Source organism: Microchirus variegatus (assembly GCF_963457635.1).
Source record: "Microchirus variegatus genome assembly, chromosome: 8".
Classification (NCBI taxonomy): Eukaryota; Metazoa; Chordata; class Actinopteri; order Pleuronectiformes; family Soleidae; genus Microchirus; species Microchirus variegatus.
Genome location: NC_139809.1, coordinates 3764903 through 3779510, shown reverse-complemented (window position 1 = coordinate 3779510; position 14608 = coordinate 3764903). Strand labels below are relative to the sequence as shown.

The 14608-nt window shown below is 40.1% G+C and overlaps 1 protein-coding gene across 1 annotated transcript in view; it reads right to left on the bottom strand.

The window, feature by feature from the left end:
* Nucleotides 1-13035: 13035 nt before the first annotated feature.
* Nucleotides 13036-14608, bottom strand: part of megf11 (multiple EGF-like-domains 11) — a gene marked incomplete at both ends in the record, with an annotated part of 60533 nt that continues 58960 nt past the window's right edge. The window contains 2 exons of the mRNA XM_083893471.1: nt 13036-13214; nt 14119-14325. Of these exons, the coding sequence (XP_083749597.1) occupies nt 13036-13214; nt 14119-14325 (386 nt within the window). The remainder of the gene's footprint in view (nt 13215-14118; nt 14326-14608) is intronic.

Here is a 14608-nt window from a genome sequence, read left to right as displayed (position 1 = left end):
ATAATGTCACGTAAAACACATTCATCTGTGGAAAAAAAAGACAAATATCAGACATACGAATGAGCAATGGTGGAGTGTTTTAGGTTTAGCTGATATCTAGATACGCTGTGAACAGAACAATGTTGTGCAAAAGAAAAGAACAGACGCCTGCGATTCATCTTTTATCTCACAAAGCATCGGTGCCCTGGAAGCCCTTACAGCGCCAGGCTTGAGTTGAAGAGTTTGCTTATCTCTCTGTCTCTCTCCAGTTCGTTCCACACTCACTAGCAAACTGATAAACAGCCCACCTATTGTTTCCATTGGGATACGAGGGAGTTAAACATCGAGTCGTTCCTGCTCCTCTCTGTGGGACGCGTCATCACGACCAACCACGGCACACAAGAGGGCGTGACCGTAACTTACCCACTTAGGACTTTGGTTTTCAATTAACATAATGGATCTGTGTGCTGTTGTCATCCATGTTTATTGTGACAAAAAGGCTCAGCGCTGCTTACAGGGTTAACTGACCACTAACATGAGAACTGTGGGGGGGAAAATAGCCAAAGACAATCAATAATAGTAAAAATACTTTTGTATTTCCATTGCCATACTGAAAAGACAAAATAACATCTATATTTACTGTAATATCTGATTGTAGATACCAGGAGATAAACTATCCATCTACTATAAAATATCTCTTACACTGTTTCTGTGTCCAAAACCAAAAAGATTTCATATATTTAAATGTAAATTTAACGTTTTGCTTGACATTTAGTCATGACAGATGGTATTTTAACCAGGCAGTATCTAATTTTTTTAAAACATTGAGTTGTCTTTTAAAGAAGATGAGACGCTATTTTGAATTATTAGACACTTTTAAAACACGACTCTGTGTTCCAGCAGAAATTGGGGTCATCCTGTATCATCTTAACAGAGTTTAATTATCTTTTATCTATAAATGACAGAGGCATATTTCTGTATTGTTCAGGGATGAATAAAAACAAAATAATGTTTACTTATTCTTTCACTTTATGTGACGCGACACTGCAGGAAAAACCCCTGCCTCTTAGTATAGGCATTGTATGAGTGCTGCTAAATATACAGCTGTTAGCATAGCAGATGTGTCAAACAGTACTTAGAAGGTTCAGGATTAAATATAGACGTAATCTCCAGTTCCAACCACCAAGGCATTCACATTCACTGTGTGTCTGTCGCTCCCTCCCCCTCAGCAGGAAGCAAAGACCTTAAAATCATACTGAATCCTCACCATAGCAACAGCATCACTGAGTATTATGTCACTGTGGTGCTGGAATCAGCCAGGAACCATTTTCGGGAAAGAAAAAAATGACAGAAATTTTGTCTAAATATTATGTAATATATATCAGGATATATATTTTTTTACTGAAATCTGAAATGATATGGAATACAATAATAATAATAAAAACAACTTTATGTTGTACCAACTTGGAAGCTCTTACACACCACAGTGTGTGTGTGTTACTTGTATTTGTCACCTCTTTAGGACCTTTTCTGGTATAAACACTAACCTTGTATTCCTAAAATTTGGTCCTAATCTGGCCTAACATTTGAACAGTTTGAAGGTTTAATGTATGACGCTGCAGTGTCCTAAGAAGAATGGCTGTGCAAACCTATGTGTGTGTGCACGTGCCTTAAGCTGCTCCAGTGTAAAGAGGTCAGTGGCCTCCTGTCGTCACGTGTCCTGTGCTTTGTTTTGTTTCAACACAGCCTCACTTTAATTGATCCATTTACAAAAACCCCATTAAAGAAACGTGACTCGACCCCATTTGTTTATTTCCTCACCCGAGTTTCTAACAGGCTCCCCCCGCCGGAAAGTTTCATTCACCACTTTCTTCTTCATAAGAGCAGACAAATAAGGACACGGCGGATTTCCTCTGTTGCCATCTGACAAAGCGACTTCCCTGTGCACGTCCACTAAATGGTTTTATGAGTCACCTCAAACTGGCAGCGTTACAGCAATTTGTTAACCACTTGTGCCACAATGTTCTCGCCTCGATTTCCCACCACAAAAAGTTATATTTTTTTCCCCACACTGAGTGATATGAGACACCGAGTCTGGAGGTTTTTAGTAATTAGTTCAAATGTTATAATGTCTGGTGCATCAGCCTTATTGATAATATAGGGCCGTGTGGCTCATAGTTCAGAGCCAGACTGTAAAGATGTGAGAGCTGAAAAATGTTCAGCATCTAATCATAATAATAATGAAAAGATGACAAAAAAAATCTCGAGCAGTTGGATTGTGATTAAAACCATAATATTTTTGGTCAGCGTCATTTGATATCTGATGCAAGAAACATTTCTCCACAGAACATTGTCACATTTAAACTCGAAAAATGCACTTTTGCAATCTGAGATTGTCAGACTTTTGCTTTGAGCATCATGGTTTATGAAAAACAGGGGTGGGAAAATAGGGTGAGCATCAGTCTGATACGGTCTCAAAATCACTAGATCAGATATTGGACATATAAAAATGCAAGAATCCTATAAATCTCCTGCTTCACTATATGCACACATTTTTTTGAAAAACATTGATAAAAATCAGCAAATGCATTTAAGCTGAGTCATGTTTGGGCTGTTCATTTGCTTCTTTTTGGGACAAAACAATATTTGTTACACAGGTGGTGGATTACGCCTTTTTAAATGACTCGGCACAAATGTGTTGTTGTAACAGCTTCACGGTTCATAAATGCTCTCAAACGACTGCAGACTGGAGTTTGTGACATCGGTATCATACACATAAAAGTGGTATCGTCCCACATTCTTAATGAAAAACAGATGCAGCGGCTGCTGGACAGGGGGGGGGGGGGACACAGGCTGTGCAGGGATTATAGAGGGTTGTGTCAACAGCAGGGAGGAGGAGGAGGAGGAGGAGGAGGAGGATGGAAACACCACAACATTTCACTCAGCATCTGTTCCCTCATAGCCATGTTTTATGAGACAACCCTCACCCTCCTAACCAGCCATTTGCATTCCTTACATTTGACAGGCGAGGATTCCCTTTGATGAGGAACACACACACACACACACACACACACACACACACACACACACACACACACACACACACACACACACACACACGCCCCAAGATAACATAGCAGACAGACAGGAGGACAATTAAGTCTTTATTCTAAGCCCTTGATGCTGGGAATAAATAAATAAAAACATCACGCACCACGTGACAACTGCAATGACAAATATTCGAATAAATATAAAGCAAAAAAACTGACCGTATCGACCACAATAACACAGACAGTGTTTCTCTATAAGGCCACAGGAGAGGAGAGGAGGAGGCCATCTTACGGAGCATCTATACTCAGGATGCAACGGAATAATATTGGAACCAATGAACGCTCCTTTATAAATGTAGCCAATCTCTCGCGTTTCACAAGAAACGATGCAAAAAAAAAATTTAAATTTAAAAAATCTCATATGTTCTATATAATATGTATAATCCATTTATTTAAACTGTCCAATTCAACAATAAAATAATAATAATACTTCCACAGATGTCTGTATCACCGGCTGGCAGCCATCGTCTCTAATAAAACCACAGTTTATACAGAACACGTATCATGACATCATGTTCACAACACAATCTGCACGTGTGATGTAGATATATTTCATTCTATTTTGCATAAACATCTACTCACTTCTCAGATTGACGACGATCTCAAAAGATGAATCTCACGAGCGCGACGCTCCGGCGAGATGAAAAGGCAAAAAGAGTCTGTTGATTATAAATATTACCGCTCGCTTATTTGCTTCGTGCGTCCACTCATATAAAACAATACAAATAAATAAAAAGGAGTAAATGACAGTAATATTTCACAGAGAGCACGAAGACATCGCAGCAGCGCCTGTGTTTAGTCCCGAGCTGCGCTGTATTATCCAGAACCTGCGCGCGTCACGTGACTGATTACAACCCTTCACTGACGTCACTGATGACTGTGCTGCTGGCAGCCGTGACAGAGGAAAAGCGTCTGCTGCTGCTGCTGCTGTGAGTGAAGCAACTGTGTACTGTGAAATCAGGAGACGTGAATGCTGGGAAATGTATTATTTATGTTGAAATATTGAGAATGTTTCATATTAACCATCTGCACTTATTATTCTGCAACCTCTAGTATCACAAGAGACCTTTGTGACCCATAAAATGAAGATAACATCATGTATAAAGTTTTATAAATAAATATGATGACTAAAGTTTGTTGTTTGTTAAAGGGGAAATAAGTAGTTTATAGTGCCATCTAGAGGAGAGGCTGAAATTTACAACAAAGAACTGCTCCTCTGCTCACCCCCTCCCTTCCCTGAGCGCTACAGTATCCTCAGCCGGTCAAATGTCGTCCTCGTCGTCTTTCTCCGTGGAGGCGGGACTTCCGCTACAAGTAAAGAGACGCTTGATTTGTTCTCTCGCGTTTGTCCTTACAGGCTCCGGTAGAAACATGGCGTCTCGCTGCTAACAGTGGCAATGCAACCGCAGGCCCGCGACCATGTTATTTTACATGACTTTTTGAAACACTACGAAAATGAAACAAAAACTATTATACAGCGACTAGACAATGCAGGAGCACATAATATGTATAAAAAAGTGGATTTTGGGTTATATAAACCCATAAATACTACACAGTGTCCCTTTAAGTTTAAGAGATAGAACAAAAACATTTTATGGCTGTTGACAAAGAAAATGTCCCCCCCACTGTTGACATGTTTAGGACTATTTTTAAATATGACACAGAACTATGTAGACCTTTATTTGTGTCCTTCCATTATCTGTGTAAAATATATAGAATAAAAAGTGAGCCACTTTGAAATAGATAAAATAATGTTTGGATATTATGTAGCTCATGTTTTAGAAGTATGTGGAATGGCTTTCTGTTGAGTTTGGGGAGGTTTTTAAAGGCGCCATATGTAAGAATGTGGCCAAAAACAGTTACTACATTCATATTCAAAATACCGAGGTTTGTTAGGTTTCGTTTTCTCCACCATTGTAGCTCAGAAGTAACTGGCGACCCGTGGTTGCTCGGTAGCTGAGACTCTACTGACCGCAATGATCGGTGGACGGCGGTAGGTGGCGCCACATGCCGAAACACGATTTCAAAACATTAACATTTTTTAATGCGAATATTTTGTCTGTGCTGTTGTTGTTGGTGAGTTCAGTTTGTTATGTGAACATTATTCCTGAGTCTCTGTGACATATTTTATGGCCAGTTGCTTTAGATTTATTACATAATGCACCTTTGAACGGCACGTTTGACGACGACATAGTGCGTGACGCATCTTTTTAGTTGCCGAAAATATTAAAACACTTTCATTTAGCGCCTTTATCGCTAAATAAGAGGTGTTCACTTTCAAAGCTAAACATGAACATCCACATGTGGCTCTAGAGCCGCAGGCTGAAAACCTCATTCAATCTTCATTATAGTCGCAAGCTTTTAAATTTGTTTTTCAATCCTTACCATCACCATTACATAATACTGTAGTGCAGGGTTTCTCAATCGTGCTCCATGAAGACTCACTGCCCTGCATGTTTTAGATGTTTCCCTTGCTCCAAACACACCTGATTCAAATGTCTGCTTGTTAACAAGCTCTGCAGAAGCCTGCACAAGCCATTTATTTGAATCAGGTGTTGGAGCAAGAAAAAACTTCTAGGGAAAAAACCCTGCTGTGGTGCATAACTCCATAAACACATGTCTGTTACATTCAAAACACTGTCTATCATTATGAGTTCACACGATGCTGATTAAACCTATTAGATCTACGCGACTGTGTTTCTCAGTATCACAGTGTTAAGATCTCCTGTCGCCTGTCACCATGCATACTCACACTGCACAGGAAGAGATTCACTTCAATCAGTGATGTTACTAGAACTAGACCGGAAGTTCCTATTATCGCTGTTTTTTTTGGTGTGTATCTGCGTCATTACCTTGTTTATGAAGCCCTGACGGTTCGAAACAAACAGTTCAGCCATTGCTGAGAACGTTGTGTTTTATTGTAATCTCGGGGCTCAACGAGATCACTGAAAATCCCGTAATAGTTACGTAAGCAGCGGTTCTCCTGATCAACCGATCGTCCTGCTCCGGGCGGTAGTCCGGGCACATCCGGTTGCGTACATTGAACCGCAGAAGAAGAATAACGTCCGTTGTGGAGGTGTTTCACGAGCGACAGTGTCTTCTGACTCTGGGTCTGACTCCGGTTTAAAGTCATAAAGGGACTGCGGCGGGGAGTCGTGACGAAGCTGTTTTTAAACACTGTTAAAACAATGTTTTGATAATGAGGAGCAGTGCATCCGCCGTTCCAGAGGGGGGCGCTGCGCTTCTGAGAACGGATGTGCTGGATAGTACTGGCCAATCACAAGACTCTGTCTTCTGGGGGTGAAAGTTCACTCTGAAATCTCGCAGCAGAAAAACACCGTCAGAAAAGAGGATTTCTATCGGCTAGTTTACAGCAACTAGGAGGTTTTTGACCATAAAAACAAGTTAATATATGTAAGTAGACCTCCATAACTAACATATATGTGCAACAGGACCACTCTATGTGACCTTTAAGGCATTTAATGAAGCTGAGCTCTTAATGTAATAGCGGATCTTTTTATGATAACGATTGACAGAATGTAATATTTCACAAAATGCTCTCTTAATAAAAAAGTCAAGTGCTCTTAAGCATCTGTTGAGTTTCAGTCTCCTTTGCCATTTTTCTTTGACTACTTTACCCACATTAATATAAAAAAAAGAGAATTGGGCATCATTTGTAAGTTATAACGAATATTAAGAAATAGGATTTATGCCACAAAATATACATTTAAAGTAAGGGGAAAAAACAACAACAATGCAACTAAAGTCAGTGTCTCACTGGACAGGCTGTGGTGTTAGCAGCCACAGTGTTGAACTACTGCAGACAGCTCATGGTACAGAGTCAAAAGGCCTGTTGTCCTGCCCTCTGCTGCCCTTGTGTGGTGATTTAGAAAACACACAGTTTCCTTGAAACTTAAGAATGATCACATTTGATTCACCAAGAGAATCCAAACACTTTTGGATGATTTGCTGTGTCTTTAGATTACGCTGTGTAATTAGGCCTATATCTTCACAATCGGTATATTATCGGTGAATTTCTGTATGGAATAACATGATCATAATCATAACTAAAGCAAACATGTTTCACATGTACAGAGGTGTAATGGCTAAGAAATTTAACAAAGTCAAGAAAGCACAATGCGACCAGACATGCAGCTCCACAAACTCGCAACCAACTCCAGGGTTTAAAGGGAAAAAGGTCGGGAAATAGAGAAAATATCTACTGAGCAGTTCCCCCGGTGCAGCTCACTCGATATTTTCTAGTGAGTCGCAATGTGTTGTTGATGTCAGAGGTCAAAAGAGAATGTCTAGACTGGTTCAGACGTGGTTTTCAATTATGGTAAAAGCAAAGGTTACTCAAATAACCACTTGTTAAAACCAAGTTATGCAGAAGACCATCACTGAAATACACGACATGTGTCAAACTGTTCTGCCACATTACTAGGTGGCATCAGGTGTACATAATAAAGTCATTCGGAGCTTGTGGTGATACTTCATGACATGGAAAATTACATTTATTTAAATTTAAATTCATATTTATTATATTTTATTATTTATTCAACATATTTTATTTATTTAAAGGCGCCATATGTAAGAATGTGGCCAAAAACTGTTACTACACTCAAATTCAAATTACCGAGGTCTTTTAGTTTTTGTTTTCTCCACCATTGCAGCTCAGACCTGGCAGCCCGTGGTTTCCCGTCAGCTGAGACTCTACTGACCGCAACGATTGGTAGACGGCGGTAGGTGGCGCCACATGCCAAAACATGATTTTCAAAACATAAACCATTTTTTTTAATGCTAATATTTTTACATAATGCTCCTTTGATTTACAAAGTATCACAAACTGTCTCTTCGTCCCCATATTCAAAATTAAATTAAAATGTGGTATATTTTAAAAGCATGAGTGATTCCATCAACAGTTAATTAATCTTTGAAAAAGTAGTTTCCACTGTGATTTGTGTGGTCGCCGGACTCAGAGTCCAACGTTCTATTAAAACTTAACATAAAAAGCAATGATTTAACATCAGTATGTTCTATTTTTTCTATAACTTCAAGTGTTACAAATGCATCCACAGGAGTATGTACATGTTTAACGTGATAAACTTATCTCTGGTCTCATTCACTCATCAGTTGTCCCATGCTGTCTGCCCCCTGCTGGAAGAAACAGGAACAGCAGGGTTTCCGCCGTTACTCATGGTCATTTCAAACGGTTGCAGTTCAGTTTTATGAACATTTGTGTTGGATTTGAGATGCTGTTGAGCTGCGTTACATTATGCAGAGAGGTTTTTGTGTTACATAACAGCACTTTATTCCTTAACTACATCACTTGTGGTTATATTATATTCCTATCATTTTAAAAGGTATTGATTAATATAATTATAACACAGGCAATGTGAAGACTGCACTATGAATACACTAGAGCTAAAATTATGAATCAAATTGCTCGATTACAACATTTTTTAACGTTTTCTGACATTTTCTTTACTTGATTAATCAAAAATAATAATAATAATCGACATATTAATCGATAATGAAAATAATGGTTGCAGCTCTAGAATACACAGTGACTACATTCATGAGAGGACTTAGTAGATGGATGACAACAGCTCTACTGAAACTGAGATCCATGTTCATGACATGACACCACACACAGTTTTCTCTTAATAGTAATACTAAATATGCTCTTATTGCAATATTGTAAATGCTGCTTAATGTTGTCTGCTCTAATTGTGTGATTTGCTTTTTCATGCTCTTACTGTGGTGTTATTCGTATTTGCATTGTTGTCCCGGTGCTTTTATTTTGTTGTAGTGTTCCAAAATTGTTGTGATTTCAGTAGTATTGTCATAGGTGTTATGATAACCTTGCGTTTCAGCGAGTCCATTGCAAGCCATGGATTGCAGATGCAAAGTAGCCACTTGACTAACTCTGGCATATTTATAGAAAATGTTAATCAATATGCATTATCCATGTCAAACAAACAAATCGCTTCTATCAACAGTTTCTATCCAACACTTCTAACCTCCTGCAGACCAGAGACTGAAAACACAAACACCGCAAAATACTAATGAAAGAGGTATTTCATGGAAAACATATGCAGTATTTTCTCCTCCATGTATGTACCAATCTAATTTTTCCTGTCACATCCTAGAAAAGAGGCAGCGTTGACTGACAATGCAACGTTTTCGTTTAACTTCTCGAGAAGGTTAAATTCAAGCACGGCGATTCATTGTCACCTTTTCTTGAATTCTATTCTTAATGGTTATTGCACAATTTGACATTATGCAGCATGTTACAGGTTTATATAGTCAACACATAAACCACTTGTACTCATTCGTCATGGTCGCATACTATTACAATGCTGTCCCTGTGTGGTTTGTGGTTAAATGCACTTGTGTTTACTGGGCTATACATGTCGCTTTATGCATTTATATATATATAAGACAATTTGAAATATTGTAAGTCATTACAAATCTTATAAAAATCAGATCTGCATATGAGCAGAAGCCTGTGGATATTCTCATTATAGAGGTCATAGTTTATTCAGCTGAAGGTGAGAATTAAAGACAGCAACAAAACAGAGATCCCATTCAATTAGATGACATTGATGAAATATATGAAAATCCGATTTTCCCAGCATGACATTTGACGGAGAAGAGTAACTCCAGCACTACCTGTCCAAAAGTCACTGAAGAATCATCAAGTCATCTCTAAAGAAGCCTCTTGGGTGAAACAGGTGAAACATCTTCAGGAACTCTGCTCTAGTTGCCACAGATTCAATGACTTTTTGGAGAAGTGCTGCTCGAGTTACTCTTTCCCATCAAATATTATGCTGGGAAAAATGAGAAACATATAATTTTGACACATTTGACCATGCACTTTTCACCTTTTAGTGGAATCTCTGCTTTGTCGCCGTCTTAAATTCTCAACTTCCGTTGAATGAACCATTTCAGTGGCCTATTGAGAGAATATTCAACAGGCTGCACCTACGGTGAAAATCTCTTGAGCGCTCGCCTCGCTGCAGTGTGACCTCGTCTCTTTTTTAATGCTTCTCTCTCTCTCTCTCTCTTTCCAACTCTCTCTCAAGTACTTGCATTTATTCAGTCCATTAACTCCTTGACTTACTGGCTGCACTTCCCTTTTAGTGAGGCATCACTCAGGGCTTGTTGGCAGTCAGCTGGGCAGCACGTCTATCAAACTGTGGAACAACCACAGCTCCTCCACTGTAGTGCTACTTCTTAGAGTAGCTTCTTCCAGCTCCAGTTATATGATCATTTTCAGCCCCGATTCCACTCTGTCTCTTTATGAATCAAACACACTATAGTTAGTTAGAAATAGACTTATTACACTGAAATTGCAGGTTTTCATTGTTTCTGTACCTGTGGTTGAAGTTTATCAGATACTTGAAACTGCATTACATTTTCTACCGATGTATCCTCCACATGAGGGTCGCAGGGGGGGTGCTGTGCCAATCTCAGCCGACATAGGGCGATAGGCGGAGTACATCCTGCACAGTTCTCCAGTCCATCACAGGGACACATATAGAGACAAACAACCATTCACTCACACTCTCACACCTATGGTCAATTTAGAGAGTCCAATTGATCTAATCCACTTATTGCCGAAGAAAACCCATGCACACATGGGGAGAACATGCAAACTCTTGGTTCTGAACTCCTTGTTGCTTGCTGCAAAGGCAAGACTAGGCCTGTTTCAAACTGTTTAGTAACCAAACAGTGTTGTTTTATTCAGACCTGTAAGGAAGGTGCTAAGGGAAATGACAGCCCCTGATATACTGTCTTTGCTGACCACTAGTGGTTTAACTTCTCACCTTTCAGCATGTGATGGACAGTTAACTCTGACACTTGACAACGCTGTTGTTATATGTGAGGCTGTGTTTAAGGTGAATCAACTATTTCTCTCTTTTTCCCTCTAATAAATGCATGTGCAAACCAATAACCCCACTGGGACGCATATAATTATCTATCATAAAAAAAAAAAAAAAGGTTCTTTCAGAAGGGGAACTGAACTGTGAAGCCTGGTTAATAAATAAAAAAGAAGAAACTTTTAAATAAACCATTTCAACACAAGAACTCTTTTAGAAAATGCCCCGAATTCATGAATGGAAAAGATGTTTTTTGGAGAATAATGTGCAGCCGTGGATTTCCTCACCCACAGCCTCCAGAACTCAAAACACTTTGACACTTCATTCAGACGGAGGCAGCTCAGAAATTCAAAGCACTCCGTTTGCAAACTGGAAGAAAATGTGTTATTTGTCAGGGAGAAATTCTTCATTTAGCAGCAAACAAACATTAATTGACCTGACATTCCAATACGGAGAGCCACAGATTAAAAGAGACAAGTCCTGTCTCACACTTGAGATTTCAATTTCATTAACTCCATGTGTCAGGATGATTAACCTGATTGAAACATGTTTCTGATGGCAGAGTAGGCTTTTAATTTGAAATGTATGTACCAAAACAACAAGCAGCATTGATATGAGGAAAAAAAGAAAAAGAAAGTCACATAAAATATGATTCACTGTCACCACATTGGTCAAAGATGGCAAAATATCATGTCCAGCACTAATGAGATGCTGCCTGGGCATCGATTGTCAACATGTTATTGCTTCTACAGAAGGTGAAATGACATCCACAAAGTAAATCAGTCAGTTTAGTTCAATAAAAGAAAGATAAATAGCCAGACACAAACTTAAAACATTTTAAAAATGGATATATTTTTTTCTTTACACATGGTTCCCTTTGTAGATACAGCACAGGGTATTTGCAGGTCTGGAATCGATCAAATGGAACCCTTACTTTAAATTTACAATTTGACAGAGAAATAAAGAACATTTTAAGTAACTTCAAAAAACGCTTCACAAAATGACACTGATCATCTCACAGGAAGATTAAATTGTGTTATCTACATCAGTGGGTATCCATTATCTGATCATGCTCATTTTTTTTTTTCAGTTCTAGTGGGACATTGATAAAGATTCACCATCACTATTATAATTTAATAAATAAACAATCTTTTTTTTTTTTTTTTATCAATACAAAATATAAAAAGGTCAAAGCAACCTCTTCTTAACACTGTTAATATTTCAAAAATGTAAAGTAAGACGAGAAAATACTTTCACATAAAAAACAAACAAACAAAATAAATAATCACGAGATCTGATGATAGTGTCAGTGTGGGGGTCAAATCCTGTGTGACTCAGTCACCGGACACATCTCCAGATACACTGAGCTCCATTTCCACTGTGAATCAAGGACCGTTGGAGTATTTCTATGATTTATCCATGCTTTATCAGACTCTGTTCACTCTCAGCTTAGTTTAACATTTAGATCGTGGTTCTCTCCTATATGACAGAACATTTCTGCGCATAAATAATCCTGAACGCCTCCAATCAGCTGCACTAACTAGATCCATGAAGTGTGGCGTCTCCGTGTAATAAATCTTTGCCTGCGTTTTTGACATGGTCAATGTTGCTATACCTTCCTTCCTGAGGAGAAAATTACTTTGAGGATTATTATAAACACTTGGCTGCCCTTGAATAATAAACTTAAACCATGAGTTCAAATGAGTATTACTCTCTCCCTTTAAATAACCAGTCCAAACAATCCGTGTAAGCCACCCTTGGTGCTGTTTGCCGTTATGTTCCACTTCAGGTGGCTCATAAAGGGGCTGGGCAGCAGTTTTTGAGTGATCAGTTCCATGAGAAAATAAAATGGATGAATGGTCGCTGGTGTGTGGGACACTCCTTCCTCCCCTCCCTCCCTCAGGGACGCAGGAAGATTGCGATCGAGGGAGCCAAAGAGAGCAGGGTCCAGAGGAGCTGTGGCTGCCCCATCCATCTCAAAATCTCAGTATGTAAACCAAACGCATACGGAGACGTTGGGAGGGTCCGCTGATTGAAAGTTGGATGCCGGCACGCCCCCTCTAGAGCAGGGAGCTGGGGCTTTCTGGGGGAGGCGGGGGTGTGTGTGTAGGGCTGTGACGCATGGGCAGTATGTCATAATGGCCCGTGATGTGGCTGCTGCTGCGGGGAAGGTCATAGGGGCTCTGGGAGAAGCCAGTCGCCATTCCATTAGGTCCCTGTAGGACACTCACAGTCGGCTCTGCGGTAGTTTGGGGAAAGAAAGGAGAAAACAATTGGAGAAGTATAGCTAACACCCGGTGCCCCCGTTCAGTGCTGGTTATTAACAATCGTCCTGAGTGAGCCAATCACATCCAGATCACGTCAAGTACACGTCTGAACGGTCCCAAACGCTGAGATCCGATCACAGAAACCCACAGAGGTCCCATATGGCCACATTTATGAGCTCAGGGCAGAATAGTCGACTGCAGTTTCAAAGTGTTTTTTGCAATAACCAGCGCTACAACCGCACAGTGGTGTAGTGACTAGCACGGTTGCCTTGCAGCAAAAAGACCGAGGGTTTGTGACTGAGGGTCTTTGTGCATCTTTCTGTGGAGGATAAAGTAGTGGGCAATACGTGAGTGAGTGCTCATTCAATTTATTTGCAGCCACAACCACAATATTAACACTGATCGCCATATGATTTCTTTTATCTAATGGTTAAAACATGTTTCCTGTTTGAGCAGAAACAATTTTATTTTGTCTCAGTCTGCTTTTCTGTCACTGTACGCATGTTAAAAACATCATTCTGTGGAACATCATCTCGAAGAAGCCCAGAATCGATCATCGGTCCTGGAGACACATCCAGGATGCATTTAATGGCAGGTACGAAAACCGTACTACAAAGCACTATTCACGCGTGATTGGATCACTGAGGACGGATGTTCGTACCAGAACTGACCAGGGTTAGTGAGACAGAGGGAGTAGCAGGCACAGGCTGGGGAAGAAGGAGAAAAGAGATGTGCATGCAATAGAAAGGCGGCTCACACTTCCTCTTATCAAGGTTTACAAAGTCCACACAGGCTCACAGCAGGCGTCGTGACCAGAGAGGCCACAGACTGCAGGACCCTGCTGAGCTCCACACATCACAGCAACAACGCACTCACCAACATCATAGACATTCCTGCTCGCACTACCCAGGAGGGTGGCAGTGCCTCCAAAGGGCACTTCACGGTGGGAGGGAGACTTCATCTCTACATAGCTGCTCTCTGTATGTTTGCAAGCAAGCCCTGGTGGGTCTCTAATGGTGGCATATGGATTCTCACTGTTCAGGGAGCAGGAGCTGTTGCTGCACATGGAGCCCTTGATGTAATCTGCAGCCGCCACTAGACAGAGACAACGCAGCACAACGCGGTATCAGCACAGATGATTTAGTGAAAAAGGGTGTTTTCACTCACAGCTGTTCACTTTTAACCATTAACAAAATGTCAAAGTACACACACACACACAGACACACACATTCTTGTACTTGCTGCATACTGAGGACCAGGTAAAAGAGCTGACAAAGTGAGGACCAGCATTTCCACTTTATAAATCAACACAATTACAAATATCTACTTCATGAATGACATCTACTAAAATTTGACCCAAAATGTT